Source organism: Podarcis cretensis (genome assembly GCF_951804945.1).
Source record: "Podarcis cretensis genome assembly, chromosome: 8".
NCBI lineage: Eukaryota > Metazoa > Chordata > Lepidosauria > Squamata > Lacertidae > Podarcis > Podarcis cretensis.
The window spans coordinates 80,514,526-80,529,695 of NC_137177.1; the positions used below are offsets into that span (position 1 = coordinate 80,514,526).

Below are 15,170 nucleotides of genomic sequence, written 5' to 3' on the forward strand. Positions count from 1 at the left end.
CCTCTTTGTCCGCCCACCAGCTGCTCCTGCTTTTCCCACCCTCCCGCCCTTTAAGGTTTTCGTTCCTTGACCTTGCTATGGACCTTGGTTGGTCGCCATTGAGGGGGCTGGTAGGAATTTTCCACTTGGCAAATTGGCACCAGCCACTTGGTTTTCGCCTACCTCGTAGCAAATCGTCACAACTTTCTGGGTATTGGCGGTTAGGCATTGGTATAGTTCTATAGATGGAAGAGGAGAGGTAACGCCATCACCTGCCCCGCATATTGAGGGATAGTCCAATAAAGGATTCTGGGGGGCGTGGTCCTGTCCGAAACCTATGGAGGTGAGGGCCTAAGGCATGCCCCGAGCGCTGGCCCCGTGGGAGTTCCTAGTTGATGTGCATCCGCAGGATTCCCCCTACTGGTGGTTAACCCTTCCCGGACTTCAAGCTGACGGGCTGAAGCCGGATATAGTCGGTTAGGACCAATGCTTAAGCCAATACCGCTCATCACCTGTAACCAATAAAGCTGTGGCCTTATTTAGCCCATTAACCTTAATAATTGTGTCAAGTGTCATTATTTCCACTGGGGGGGGATGGGAACTCGCCACGCAACCATCTCGCCAAGCAGCAACGTACAAATCAACAGGCGTCCATTTCATTCCACGAGGCTCTGGAATTACTCCTGCCTCATGGTGTAGCTTTGAATGGCGTCCTGGAAGAAGGCGGTCGTATTGCGCTCCGGGTGAAAGAAAAGGATGTAACATTTGGGGCCAAAGTAGCCCACGCAGATACTGAACAAGTTGGACAGGACGGTGGCCGCTTCAAAGACAATCACCACAAACCCTTCGAAGATGGACATGACAAGGAAGAGGGCCACCCAGGAGCCAAAATAGCCCGTCATGCACAAGGTGATGTATTTGGCTTCGTTGTAGCTCTTCGGCAAGGCCTTCCCCATGTAGGCAAAGCAAAAGCAAAGGAAACACAAACTCATGTCAAAGGCATTGTTGAAGACCATGGTGGCGCGGTAGTCCTGGTTGCACATCAAGATGAGTATGGCCGGGTCGTTGCTCACCCGGGTTCGGAAGGGTACCGGCTTGTTGAAGTAGATATTGAGCGCTACGATGAAGACCTTGATGACCAAGACGACGGCGACAAAGACCCTCTGCCCGTCGTACTTCCGCCAGGCGTCGTAGGCCCGAGGCAGCTGGGCGGCCATCTTGAAGACGCAGATGATCTGGAAGGAGCGGACGGTGATGCAGGCAATGCAGGTGGTGAAGCAGAGGCTAAAGACCGTTTGGCGGCCGAAGCAAACCAGCTCCGTCGGCCGGCCCACGAAGAAGAGGGCGCTGCAGAAACCAGTGGCCAGGGAGGCGATCATCAGGAAGCAAAGGCGGCCCCCAGCAGACTTCACCACCGGCGTGGCAGAGTGGCGGGTGAAGAGGGCCAAGGTCCACAAGGTCGCCAGGAGGCCGAGGGTCGAGAGAGAAAGGAGGACGATGGAGATGGCGTCGCCCCAGTGGATGTAGAGCAGCTCTTTCGTGAAGCACTCTTCTTTGCCGGGTTCCGACCACATGTCCAGCGGACATTCCTGGCAGGTGAAACTGTCTGCCGACCAAAAAGGACACACACCACAGACACACATAATCAGTCAAAGTTAAGTTGTCACTAAATCAGGGGCTGGAAATTTAATTGGATTGCTTTGTCCAACAAAAAGGTTGGTTGGTGGGTGGGTGGCGATTGGGAAAAGTGAACTGACCATCTTTGGCCCAGTTATAAACCATTTTAAAAGGTGGAATTTATCTAGCTGACCTTCCTTTGCCATATTTCACTCTGTGGCGTTGGGCGAATATTCTGTTTAGTTGTTTGCAGTGAATTTTCCTCTCAGTCTTGCTGCAGATTTATGTTGTGTCATGTTTGTTTCAATACTAAAGAGGATGCTCTCCAAACGCAGAAATCCCCTGATTATTATTATTATTATTCTGCATTTGCATTTGTTTGTTAAGACAGGGGTAGGCAACCTAAGGCCCAGGGGCCGGATGCGGCCCAATCACCTTCTCAATCTGGCCCATGGATGTTTTTACATGCGTAGAATGTGTCCTTTTATTTAAAATGCACCTCTGGGTTATTTGTGGGGCCTGCCTGGTGTTTTTACATGAGTAGAATGTGTGCTTTTATTTAAAATGCATCTCTGGGTTATTTGTGGGGCATAGGAATTCATTCTTTCTTTTCCCCCAAAAAAATATAATCTGCCCCACACAAGGTCTGAGGGACAGTGGTCCGGCCCCCTGCTGAAAAAGTTTGCTGACCCCTGTTTAAGAAGCTTTAGCTTCCGTTGTAGATCCTCTGGCTGGGTCTGGTTTTTCCATTAGGCATGCTAAATGTTTAGAGCTCCACCAGGAGAGATCTTCTTACTTGCTCACAGAGCTGAAAAGCCATGGGTCTCCTTCTCTCACAACTGCAACTGGGCAGGTTGTAGCAGAATTCTCGTGTACTTGGATCTATGACTATGGTGTCTATAAAATGTACATATTTATCTATAGATCTAATATTGGAGGGATGGGCAGGAGGCGTTACAATTATAAGAGTGCCAGTGGTCTACAAAGACTTTAATGCAGCCCTAGACCCTATAATCCCTAAGAGAAAAGCTTCAGGGTTGCTGTTTTTTGTATTATCATTTAAACATATTTTTTATCTCACCATATATCATTTCCCAAAATGCCCTCGGTTTCTTACAAGTCACAGTTTTGAGTATCATAGGCGCCAACTCCCTGGGGTCCTGGGTGCCTGAGCACCCACAAAATTCCCCAGAAAAGGGCTGGGCACCCACAAATTTCAGTGCCAGGGCCATGTATGCTGCATGGCACCTGTGGCCCCGGGCACCCACAGTCGCAGGGCCAGGTTGGTACTCCTGTCTAGTGTTATGAGAGAGGGAGGAAAACCATTTTTTTCATCTGCTTTCTCCAGGCCATTCATCATTTTATAGACTGCTAACATCACTTACTTGCCTTTTCTTTAAGCTAAAAGCAGAGTGGGTGGCAGGCTTTCCCCCATATCCACCACCCACACAAACTGGTGGACATAAGATCATAAGAAGAGCCCTCCTGGATCAGGCCAGATGAAGGTGACCTACAACTAATCCAGAATGCGGCAGCTAGACTGGTGACTGGGAGCAGCCACCGAGACCACATAACTCCGGTCTTGAAAGACCTACACTGGCTCCCAGTACGTTTCTGGGCACAATTCAAAGTGTTGGTGCTGACCTTGAACACCCTAAACGGCCTTGGGCTTGTATACCTGAAGGAGCGTCTCCACCCCCATCGTTGAGCCCAGACACTGAGGTCCAGCCAGTGGTGGAGGACATAGCTGTCAACTTACAGATTTGAAAATAAGGGACCAGCAGCCTCGAAAATAAGGGACCAGCAGCCAAAATAAGGGATTTTAATCAACCAGCTCCCGAGCCAAAGGTAGAAAGCCCAGCCAGCCCAGCAGCCAAACAAAGCCTCAAGTGGTGGTTCCCACAGCGCAGCAAACCGTCAAAGGGGGTGCAGCAAGAAAAACCACCGGCACCTCTCTGCTGGGAAGCGCTGAGCAAAGGCAAGTCCCCAGGCAACGCGGCCGATTTGATCGGCACAAGGCATGCAAGCTCCACCCCCCAGTCGTTCTTAGACTCCTTATTGGGTGAGCAACGCAGCCAAGCAACAAAGTTGGAGCCTCCCTCCTCCCTGGTCAGCAGGGAGGGAGGGAGAGGAGCTGCTTCCTTTGAAACCCGGGAAATTTAAAGGACATCATCAATCCAGGACAGCAGCGGGACACGGTGCTGGGATAAGGGAGTTTCCCGCCAAATAAGGGACGGTTGACGGCTATGGTGGAGGAACCCTCTCTAGCACCCAGGGCAGGACACTGAGGGGCAGGGCGAATCACTTGGCAGTGCATGTGCGACGTCAATACGGTCTGAGCATGTGCGGCAGCCCATACGGTTGCCATGCGAGCGGCAGCCCATACGGATGTCCATATTGACGACGTGTGAGAGCAGCAGTCCGTACGGACGCCACACGAGCAGTGCCCATACTAACTGCGTGTGATCCCTCGACCGCTCTACAGCTGGGGGGGCCAGCGGACCATCTTGTCACACACACCCCTGAGTGGTGCCCGGGGCGGCCCACCCTCTCCACCCACCCTTTGTACGCCCCTGAGTCCAGCGCCAAGGGCCTTCTGGCAGTCCCCTCACTGGGAGGGCCTCGGCCCAGTATAAACGGCCTCGGTCCAGTATACCTGAAGGAGCCTCTCCACCCCTATCGTTCTGCCCAGGAACTGAGGTCCAGCTCCGAGGGCCTTCTGGCGGTTCCCTCCCTGCGAGAAGTGAGGTTACAGGGAACCAGGCAGAGGGCCTTCTCAGTGGGGAAACCCAGCCAGATGGGTTCTCACAGTGGCCAAGCAGATGCCCAATGGGAACACCAATGGGAGTTGAGCTCAACATATCTACAGAAACATTGTAAAATTAAGGAATGTTAGAAGGATGCTGGAATGAAGCTATGTGGTTTTCGCAGTAATGTTATAAAGGATTAAGTAAAAATGGATTGTTAACAGGTCAGAATGTAAAGTTACAATATATTAAGATAAATTAGTAAGATAAAAACAAAGAAGGAAAGGATTTGCTGAAACAACTAATGAACTAGAATACAAAAAAAGGAGGTGTGAGGAGGTCAAGGAAACAAGCAAATGATAGATAAGATATGGAAAGATGGATTTGTTCTTAATTGTTTTTTTTTTCCTTCTGTATTTTGTATTTTCTGTTTTTCTTTTTCTCTCTTTTTTATTCTTGTAACTTTTTGAAACACCAATAAATATTATTTAAAAAAATAAAAATAAAACTAACTTCTCAAAAAAAAAAAAAAAAGGAGTTGAGCTCAACAGCCCTCTCCCCTCCTGCATTTTCCAGAAACTAGTATTCAGAAACATCAATCCACCCAGATGCGCCGCCAAAAGGAAATCTGCAAGGAGGACCTGAGCAGAACAGCAGCTCCAGCTTCCTACGTTTTCCAGCAAGTAGTATTCAGAAACTTACTGCTGCTGTTGAGAAAGGTCCCAGCCTCGCACTGCACACACTCGAAACAGCAGGTGAGCATCCCGATCAATTTCTTCTTATGTCCCGCCTCGCATTGCTCTGAACAGATGGACTGAGGTGCCTGCAAATGAGAGAGCGTGAGAAGAATTATACGTGATTTTCTCACCATTGTGTGTGTGTGTGTGTGTGTGTGTGTGTGTGTGTGTGTAAATTTTTATTGACATTTTAACATTATGAGGAAAGTGGGGATTTACAGAAGGAAAGTAAGAAAGAAAGGAAGGAGAGAGAAAATAGAAGAAGGACGTTGTGCAGCATGCTTGCAAAAGGGAACACTGCGGTGTGTGCGGTGAAATAAACAAAAACGAAACAAACCAAAATGTTAATCTTAATTCCCTTGCTTTCTTATCATGTGCACACCATATGACTATGGATACAATTATAGCAATAAAATAAAATAAAATTCTTAAGTGTTATATATTAATTTGCATTTTGTATTTGTATTTTTGTTTGTTTGTTTTATAAGGCGGATTAATATTTTACAGCATTTTAAATGTGTTTTTGGAAGGGTGTGTTTTTGTTTTTGTTTTAACTATTGACGTGTTTTTTATTTTGTCTGTTTATCCTGTGAACAGCCCTGAGATCTGGTGACAAAAGGCGGCATATAAATCTGATAAATATATAAAATTACATGGGTATGTTGTATCTTAACTATTGTATCTTCTTCTAACCCATACTATAGCATAAACAGGAGGCACTGTTTATATGCCACCTTATTCATAAACAAAGCATACAGTGGTACCTCAGGTTCAAACACTTCGGGTTACAAACGCTTCAGGTTACAGATTCCGCTAACCCAGAAATAGTACCTCAGGTTAAGAACTTTACCTCAGGATGAGAACAGAAATCACCCAGCGGCAGTGGGAGGCCCCATTAGCTAAAGTGGTGCTTCAGGTTAAGAACAGTTTCAGGTTAAGAACGGACCTCCAGAACGAATTAGGTTCTTAACCAGAGGTACCACTGTACTGCCAAAAAAAACCTAAAATCTGTCCTTTTTTTGCTAGACACTCCAAAGGCTTTGTGGCCAGGGGGGTGGGATTTCTAATAAGGCTAATCCTCAGACCTTTGAATGTCAATCGCCCAAATTAGCCAGCTCAAACTTTTGCTCCCCTCTTGCTGTTCATTCCCACTCCACACACAATTTTTATTATTTATTTTATTGTGGTGATAAATCGGATTCCTCCTTCCTACAGGAAGGCCCCCCAACATCTTCCAGAGCAGAGGGTCTTCCGTTTGTAAGTCCGTCCGTGATGCTGCGTCACGCCAAGGTTTGCCACCAGGAAAATTGTCAATTTCGGTCAGTTACATTTATTTGTTGAGTTCCTAGGAATTTCATTCCCAGTGATGTGTTTAAGACACAGCTCCAGAAATGCAGGATCTTAATGGCATCTCCAGGTGAGACACAGATAGTTTAAAGGTAAAGGTAAAGGGACCCCTGACCATTAGGTCCAGTCGTGGCTGGCTCTGGGGTTGCGGTGCTCATCTCACTTTATTCGCCGAGGGAGCCGGCGTACAGCTTCCGGGTCATGTGGCCAGCATGATTAAGCCACTTCTGGCAAACCAGAGGAGCGCACAGAAACGCTGTTTACCTTCCCGCCAGAGCAGTACCTATTTATCTACTTGCACTTTGATGTGCTTTCGAACTGCTAGGTTGGCAGGAGCAGGGACCGAGCAACAGGATGCCTCTCAGGCAATGATCCTGGAGTAGTTTAGTTGTGTGCTTTCCTTTGTATAGTGTCAAATTGATGCGGTTCAAATCCCCGTGATTGTAAAACAAAAAACAAAACAACGACCCTTAAAACAGTTTACAAAGAGTTAAAAACAGCAAAAAAACCAAAACTCTTGGATATAATCAAAAAATAAAAATCAGCAACAAACCAAAGACAGATGCAGGTGGCGCTGTGGTCTAAACCACTGAGCCTCTTGGGCTTGCCGATCAGAAGGTCAGCAGTTCGAATCCCCGTGACAAGGTGAGCTCCCGTTGCTCTGTCCCAGCTCCTGCCAACCCAGCAGTTCGAAAGCACGCCAGTGGAAGTAGATAAATAGGTACCACTGTGGCCGTGCACTAGGGCTCCCATCACGGTGTTCCATTGCACCAGAAGCGGTTTAGTCATGCTGGCCACATGACCCGGAAAGCTGTCTGTGGACAAATGCCAGCTCCCTCAGCCTGAAAGCGAGATGCACTGCAACCCCATAGTCGCCTTTGACTGGACAACCGTCCAGGGGTCCTTTACCTTTACCTAATGTTTGGAACATCACATTAGGCCTGGCAATCTTCCACTGGCTTCCAGTTCATCTCCAGGCCCGATCCAAGGTGTTTCTTCACTTGCAAAGCTCTGTGGGGCTTGGGACATCTGTACCTAACAGAACATCTCCACCTGTTTGTAAGGACCCTTTTCCCGATAGCTCAGCAGGTAAAGCATAAGACTCTTAATCTCAGGGTTGTGAGTTCAAGTCCCATGTTGGGCTAAAGATTCCTGTATTGCAGGGGGCTGGTCTAGATGGTCTTAGTGGTCCCTTCCCAATCTACAATTCTGTGTCCTGAAACAGCCTTCATCCACCTGGTACCCTCAAAATACCTGCAGCTACAGCTCTCATCAGCCCTGGCATCCTGCGTCAGCTCTGTGCCCAATTTCATCCCCTTTACATGCACTGTAGACATTTTCATAATGACAAAAAAAGCAGCGGTGATTATTATAAGGTAAAGGTAAAGGTACCCCTGCCCGTACGGGCCAGTCTTGACAGACTCTGGGGTTGTGCGCCCATCTCACTTAAGAGGCCAGGGGCCAGCGCTGTCCGGAGACACTTCCGGGTCACGTGGCCAGCGTGACATCGCTGCTCTGGCGAGCCAGAGCCGCACACGGAAACGCCGTTTACCTTCCCGCTGGTAAGCGGTCCCTATTTATCTACTTGCACCCGGAGGTGCTTTCGAACTGCTAGGTTGGCAGGCGCTGGGACCGAGCAGCGGGAGCGCACCCCGCCGCAGGGATTCGAACCGCCGACCTTTCGATCGGCAAGTCCTAGGCGCTGAGGCTTTAACCCACAGCGCCACCTGCGTCCCGGTGATTATTATATCTGTCTATCAAAGCTCTGTGCAGGGATGCCTCAAGGAGTTAACCTCCAAACAGGCACAAGGTGGCAGTCTTGAGCCAATGTAAATAAGTTGTGGGACCCACCTATCTATCAGAAGGGGCGAACTGAGATTTCTATGGACTTGGTTGCATTCACCCTAAAGCATATTGGTAAGTTAGCAAATTATAGGGAAGGACCGGAGCTCAGTTGCAGAGCTCCTGCCTTGCATGCAGAAAGCCTGCATCAATCGCTGGCACCTCCAGGTAAGGCCGGGAAGGACTCCCTGCCTGGAACCCGGGAGAACTGTTGCCGGTCAGTGCAGGAAGTATTGAGCTGAGTGGAGCAATGATCTTCAGGCAGCTTCCTCAGGGTTTTGGATAGGAGACAATTCTGATAGCTCTGTTGGGGGCTGAGCCTCAGATCTCCAAGCAGATATCAAGCTGTGGACCTTTCCTAGAAAGTGATGGTCAATATTGTCCATACATCCAGAATTTCCTGGACATAGCCAGGCGGAAATAGTATCCAGGCAGAAATCGCTGTAACGTCTGGGAAAACCCGGACACACATCAACCCATGTCGGAAGTGTAGATTTTTGCAAACGTCCTTTTAAAAAAGCTCAAAAAGCTCATTTTTTTTTGAAACTTTGAAATATGGCAACCCTAGTCCATGGTCATTTGTGGCCTGGACCCTTCCGGATTAGACTGTTGCAATTGGGGGGGTCGGGGGTCGGTGGGTGCAGTCCTTGAAAATTGCCCAGAAGCTTCAGTTAGAACAAAACTTCCACCAGCTTACCAAAACTCCCTGAAATCCCTATTTTGGACATTTGAAGTTCTCGATCAGAGATGGGTGGAACCTGTGGCCCTCCAAAGGTTGTTCAACCACAGCTCCCAGCATAATCCCTGACTACTGGCCGTCCACACTGGGATTGATGGGAGTTGAAGTCCAAGGATGTCTGAAGGACCACAAGTTGCCCATCTCTGAATTATGCAATCACTTGTCTTTATTGCCCCAGGCTACCTCCACCACAACTCTGCCTGTTGCCGCCTCCCTCCCATGGTTTGCTGGACTCTAGATCCCATCATCTTCCCTAACCACTGGCCATGCTGGCTGGGACTGATGGGAGTTGGAGCCCAACACCTGGCCACAGATGTCCCCCCCACAACCTTGAGATACAACGCCAGGTCTCGATGGAAGTTTCCACCACCACTAAGAAGACCCTTGTATCTAGTAAGTACCCACTGAGTTCATTCCACAACAGGAGGAAGACCTCGGAGGTGGAATGGGCTGTCTGGCACAGGGCAGCCATGGGAGTCCCTTGAGACGCTACTCACTGTGTTGTTTTCGGTGTGCCAGGTGATGATTTTCTCATTGACGTCGAGCCTTCCCTGCAATGAATTATAGGAAGCAATCTTCTTGAAAGGCTGGCCGGGAACGTTCCATTGCCACTGTATGACCTCGAAACCGTTCGGTGGGTCTCCTTTCTGGTCAAAGTTGATCACGGTCCTCAGCAGGGTGAAGTTCACCTTGTGCATCTCCTTCAGCAGCTACGACACGAGGAGAGAGGCATCGTTTGTGCAATGATGGCAAGCCATTTTGAGCTCAGGCCTCAAAACCACACTACAACCACCACCATCCTCCCTGCATCTACTCTTGCAGATGCAGCAAGCGAGTTACCCCCATAGAAACACCCTATGTCATATTTTGGTTACCTCAAGGGCGCCCTCTATGCTCCAGTACCAGGGGCCCACCTTAGCATTCTGCCAGCTGACCCCAAAGGACCAATCCCTGCCCAGGCTCTATCTCTCCCTCTAGTTTCAATGTTCAGCATTGAGTGCTGTCGCTTAGGTAGCCAAAACAGCACCACCCATATGGGGTCGTTCCAGCAGTTGACCCAACTGATGGTGCCCAGTGGCCCTGGAATGATGGCAGACTGTTGGAAAGGGTTTTTTTTTTATTTGTAGCTGGAAGGCTGTATTTCCTTCCGGGTCTCCTTACTGGGGTCATTGGTAGGGCTGGGCGATATATTGTCCAAAACTGGTTTCAAGTCCATTATCATGTGTCAGGGACTCAGCGGGAGCGCAGGGAGGAGAGGAGATGGAGAGCGAGGGGGAGCAATCCGAGGGCAGCGTAGGAGAGGATCACAGCAGCCCGATAGATTCCGTGAGCCTCTCCAGCGAATCGGAAGATTCACAGAAGGGGGCGCCGATGGGCAGGGCAAGGGGGGACCCAAGGGGGACACCCCAGAAGCAAGGGGCCAGCAGGGACTCCCAGAGCAGCAGTTGGAAATCAGGACCAGCTTCCCCACCAGAGCGTAGTGGAGGGGAGGAGTCCCAGGTGTCAGAGCCCGCATATGCACCACCAGCGAGAGAAGATGAGTCAGGGTTGACCACGCCTCCATCGGAGAGCGAGTTAACGGTCAAGAGGAAAGTTGCAGGCTGGGCGCGCGCGCCAAGTTCAAAGGTACAGGCGAGCGGCACAGAAGGTAGCCCGGATAGGGAACCAGGTCCTAAAGCCCGCCGGAAGGAGGGGGAAGAATCATCAGGGTCAGCGTCAGAGGAGTCCAGAAAGGATGAAACCCTAGCGGGCAGGAGGGCCCAGAGGAGAAAGGAACTTAAGAAGAGGTGGAGCAAAGCGAGAGTCTTAAACTGGTGTGGAAGGGGCGGAGACTCAGACGGGACTTCGCCGGTCTAAGGTCGAGACGTAGAGCTGCACGCTGCGGCTTTAAAATGGAAACTGAACCTCAATAAAGACTTTTGTACATAACTACAGCCTAGCGTTGGTCCTCTGTGAGCTGGGACCTAGAGGCAGCTCTGACATCATGATATCGGCTTTGTAGTTTTTGACCTGGGAATATATTGTGAATCACAGCGTGTGTTAGGGCTGGGCAAGGTATATCGTCCAAAATTGGTTTCCACTCCATATCATGATACCAGTTTTGTAATCTTTAACCTAGGAATATATTGTGAATCATGATGTGTCTTTGTGTTTGTGTGCAAAAAAATCACAGCATGGGGGGAAACCATGAAGCTAGCCAATGCCTCTACAGTACACAGCTCCATCCTTATTTCAGACACCGTGATATATCGGTTACGTCGCAATGTTTACCTGCTGACATATTGCATTGTTGAAAACCAGATAATCGCCCAGTCCTAGTCACTTGCGGAAGTAGAGGCAAAATTTGGTTCAATTTTTCTTTGGTAGGCATATTTCTACACTCGCGTTCATCATCCCTCTCTATCCTCTGCCCACTGGGCAAGTCAGGGCCAGTGAGGGGGTAGGGCACTGGGGCGGGGGTGTGGTTTTGGGACGGGACACAGCCCGTAAGGATCCCCAGAGGCGAGATAAAGAGGTCTGGAGGGCCTCGGCTGGCTCCCTGGCCTCATTTTCTCCATCCAACCATAAACAACCGTGTCTTGCAGCCTCCCGCCTTTGGTCAGCCCTCCATAAATACCGTATTTTTCGCTCTATAAGACGCACCAGACCATATGACGCACTTAGTTTTTGGAGGAGGAAAACAAGAAAAAAATATTCTGAATCCCAGAAGCCAGAACAGCAAGAGGGATCACTGCGCAGCGAAAGCAGCGATCCCTCTTCCTGTTCTGGCTTCTGGGATAGCTGCGCAGCCTGCATTTGCTCCATAAGACGCACACACATTTCCCCTTACTTTTTAGGAGGGAGCAAAAAATATGGTACATTCCCTCCCTCCCCAGCCATGTGGCATTGATGCGGGGGTTCACCTCCCACGGATAAATCTCCCGCCGGTCACATCGCGTGGCACTGCATCTTAGCAGCTGGTGCAAGGCGTGCGCGACCACGTAAACCGCCGAGTAGACGTTGAAGTTGATGCGGTCCCCAGTGCCCCGGAGGCTCTTGTCGTAGGAACAAGCCTCCGCCAGACAGTTGTTGCATTCCTGGTTGCACGTCGCTGCGCCGGAGGCGGCCTGGCCTTCGCCGCCTTCCCCCGGGTGGGACGGACCCCTGACACGGAAGTCATCCATCCCTGGGACGGGCACATCCTGCACAGCCACGCCAAAGATGGTGCCCACACTCGAGATGTTGGCGACGCCGTGGGTAGTCGGGTCAATGGACCAGGCCTCTGCGGCGATCCACACTACGTCCGTCATCTCCTGGCGGATGACCTCTCTGAAGAACGTGGGGAGAGGCAGTTCCAGGCTGAGGATGATCACCACTTTAGCCGTGCTCCTGCTGATCTTGGTGACAATGCTGCTGATCCACTCCTGGGTGCTGTTGCCCGAATCGTGAGGATCATTTCCCTGGACCGGGATGGTCTCCTGGAAGGCAATGCAGCTTTGGGTTGCCTGGGCTCGCAACAGCTGCAGGTTTTGTTGGCCATAGTCATCGTCACTGGCGAGGACAATGAACCAGTTCCACTTGAAGTGCTGCAGGAGCCGGAGCATGACAGCAATCTGCTGTTCGGCGCTTGGGATGGTGCGGAAAGCCACCGGGAAGACCTTGGGGTTGCCCAGGTAGTCGGTTGTGGCGCTGTAGGTGATCTGGAGTGGAAGGAGAGCATAGCTGTCAACTTAAGGATTTGAAAATAAGCGACCAGCAGTCTCGAAAATAATTGATCAGCAGCCAAAATAAGGGATTTTAGTCAACCAGCAACCAAACGAAGCCTCAAGTGGTGGTTCCCACAGCGCAGCAACCCGGCAAAGGGGACGCAACAAGGAAAACTACCGTCACCTCTCCGCTGGGAAGCGCTGAGCAAAGGCGAGTCTCCAGGCAACGCGGCCAATTTGATTGACACAAGGCATGCAAGCTCTACCCCCCAGTCGTTCTTAGACTCCTTATTGGGTGAGCAACGCAGCCAAGCAACACAGTTGGAGCTTCCCTCCTCCCTGGCTGGCAGGGAGGGAGGGAGAGGAGCTGCTTCCTTTGAAACCCGGGAAATTTAAGGGACATCATCAATAAGGGACAGCAGCGGGACACAGAGCTGGGATACGGGACTTTCCCGCCAAATAAGGGACGGTTGACAGCTATGAAGGAGAGCCGAGTCACCCTCAGGGCGACCAAAGAAGAGAAACTCATAGGAGGGCACAGCACCAGCAAAGCAGGACTAGCAGATGAAACCGATGGAATATGTAGAAACTGCTAGCTTAAACTAACAGAATGAGAGATTAGGAAGAAAGAGTTTTTAAAGAAGAGTGGGGGGGATTGCGGAATACTTGAAAAATTATTGTAAACAACTTAAAACGTTAGCAGGGTTGGAATAATTTTAGTGTATTTTTCATCCTTGTTGGAAGCCGCCCAGAGTGGCTGGGGAAACCCAGCCAGATGGGCGGGGTACAAATAATAAATTATTATTATTATTATTATTATTATTATTATTATTATTATTAACTGAGCAGTTGGACTACAGGTGGAGGGGACAACTGGAAAAGAAAGAATAAGAAATACCATATTTTTCGCTCTATAAGACACACCAGACCACAAGACGCACCTCGTTTTTGGAGAAGAAAAACAAGAAAAAAAATATTCTGAATCTCAGAAGCCAGAACAGCAAAAGGGATCGCTGCGCAGTGAAAGCAGCAATCCCTCTTGCTGTTCTGGCTTCTGGGATAGCTGAGCAGCCTGCATGCGCTCCATAAGACGCACACACATTTCCCCTTACTTTTTAGGAGGGAAAAAGTGAGTCTTATAGAGCAAAAAATACGGTAGTTAGAATATGCAGCAGTAAAGGAAAAATGAAATGAACCATAGAAGGGGGGAGGGAAGTCAAAGCTAAGTAAGCTGGTAATATGTGCAAATTAGAGTGGCTGGGGAAACCCAGTCACATGGGCGGGCATTATTATTATTATTATTATTATTATTATTATTATTATTATTAAACAGGACATCCCTATTTTCATCAGTGAAATTTTGGAGGATATACATAATGCCAGCCAGGTGAAAATACTAAAAGAATGACTCCGGGCCGGCCAGAGGCATGGCTTGTGGAGAGGAGGCATGGCCTTGGGAGGCTTCCAAGGGCCAGACGTTGAGGTGTGAGGGGCCACATTCCACCCCTGGGGCCCGCAGTTCCCTGCTCCTGCTGAGGAGGGCCACCAACTTTACCTGTGGGACGAGGAACTGGCTCAAGAGGAAAGCGGCTGTCACCGCTGCCTGAGACGAGTCTGGCCCGATGACGGCTACCACCCTCGGGCGGTACTGTGTGTAGTTGGTCTCGATATCCAGCAGGGAGCGGTTGTTGGAAAGGAAGTATAAGATGGGATGGATGGTGTTGGTGAGGTAGCAGACGTCCACCATCTCGTAGCCCAGCCGCACCCCTGGCAGGAGGGCGCTGGCTTTGTTGATCTCTTCTACCGCGAAGCGCATGGCCTGCAGGTAGCTGTAGCTCACGACTTTCAGATTGTACCTGGGAGAGGGGTGAGAGGCGATGCACTGAGGGCCAGGCTCTGGACCGGGGAGGCCGGGCAAAGCTCCGGTTGAGTCTCCTGCTCTTCTTTAAAAGGATTCCAACAAGCATCATTAAAAAATGTGAAACACAAGAACATCAGAAGCATAGCTGTCAAGTGTCCCTTATTTGGCGGGACAGTCCCTTATCCCAGGGCCATGTCCCGCTGCTGTCCCTTATTGATGATGTCCCTTAAATAAGCTACTGAAGGTAATGGGGCCCTTTCTATGTCCAGCTGTGCTTTGTCAACAACAAATTGTTGCTGTTTTTTGTGTTGAATATATGCTATATGGTAATTTTTAGGACCTAATAGGTATCTAAAGCCATTTGCACGCAACAAAATATGTATTTTATCAAAGTAATTGTTGATCCCTTATTTTGGCTAGTGATCCCTTATTTTCGAGGCTGCTGGTCCCTTATTTTCAAATCTGTAAGCTGACAGCTATGATCAGAAGCCATCAGACCCATGGTCTAGCTGCCTGCACTGACTGGCAGCAGCTCTCCTGGCCTTCAGGCAAGCCTATCCAGATGCATATTCCACAACTGGAGTCCTGTGTTCAGCTCTGGGCACCACGAAGGAG

The 15,170-nt window shown here is 49.7% G+C and overlaps 1 protein-coding gene across 1 annotated transcript; it reads right to left on the minus strand.

Annotated features, from left to right (window-relative positions):
* Nucleotides 1-449: 449 nt before the first annotated feature.
* Nucleotides 450-14,520, minus strand: TAS1R2 (taste 1 receptor member 2). Its single transcript, XM_079986918.1, has 5 exons — nucleotides 14,250-14,520; nucleotides 11,912-12,688; nucleotides 9,506-9,718; nucleotides 5,046-5,166; nucleotides 450-1,585 (listed from the first exon to the last, which is right to left on the minus strand). Exons 1-5 carry the CDS (start codon nucleotides 14,508-14,510, stop codon nucleotides 657-659), a joined length of 2,301 nt encoding a protein of 766 aa, XP_079843044.1. The 5' UTR covers nucleotides 14,511-14,520; the 3' UTR covers nucleotides 450-656.
* Between the last annotated feature and the right edge of the window lie 650 nt (nucleotides 14,521-15,170).

Excerpts from the sequence above, each read along its gene's own strand:
- TAS1R2 (XM_079986918.1), bottom strand. The coding sequence starts at position 14,510 with ATGCGCTTCGCGGTAGAAGAGATCAACAAAGCCAGCGCCCTCCTGCCA. Across the intron at positions 12,689-14,249 it reads GCCAGTTCCTCGTCCCACAG|ATCACCTACAGCGCCACAAC; the intron begins GTAAAGTTGGTG and ends CTTCCACTCCAG. Across the intron at positions 9,719-11,911 it reads GGGAGATTTATCCGTGGGAG|CTGCTGAAGGAGATGCACAA; the intron begins GTGAACCCCCGC and ends CTCGTGTCGTAG.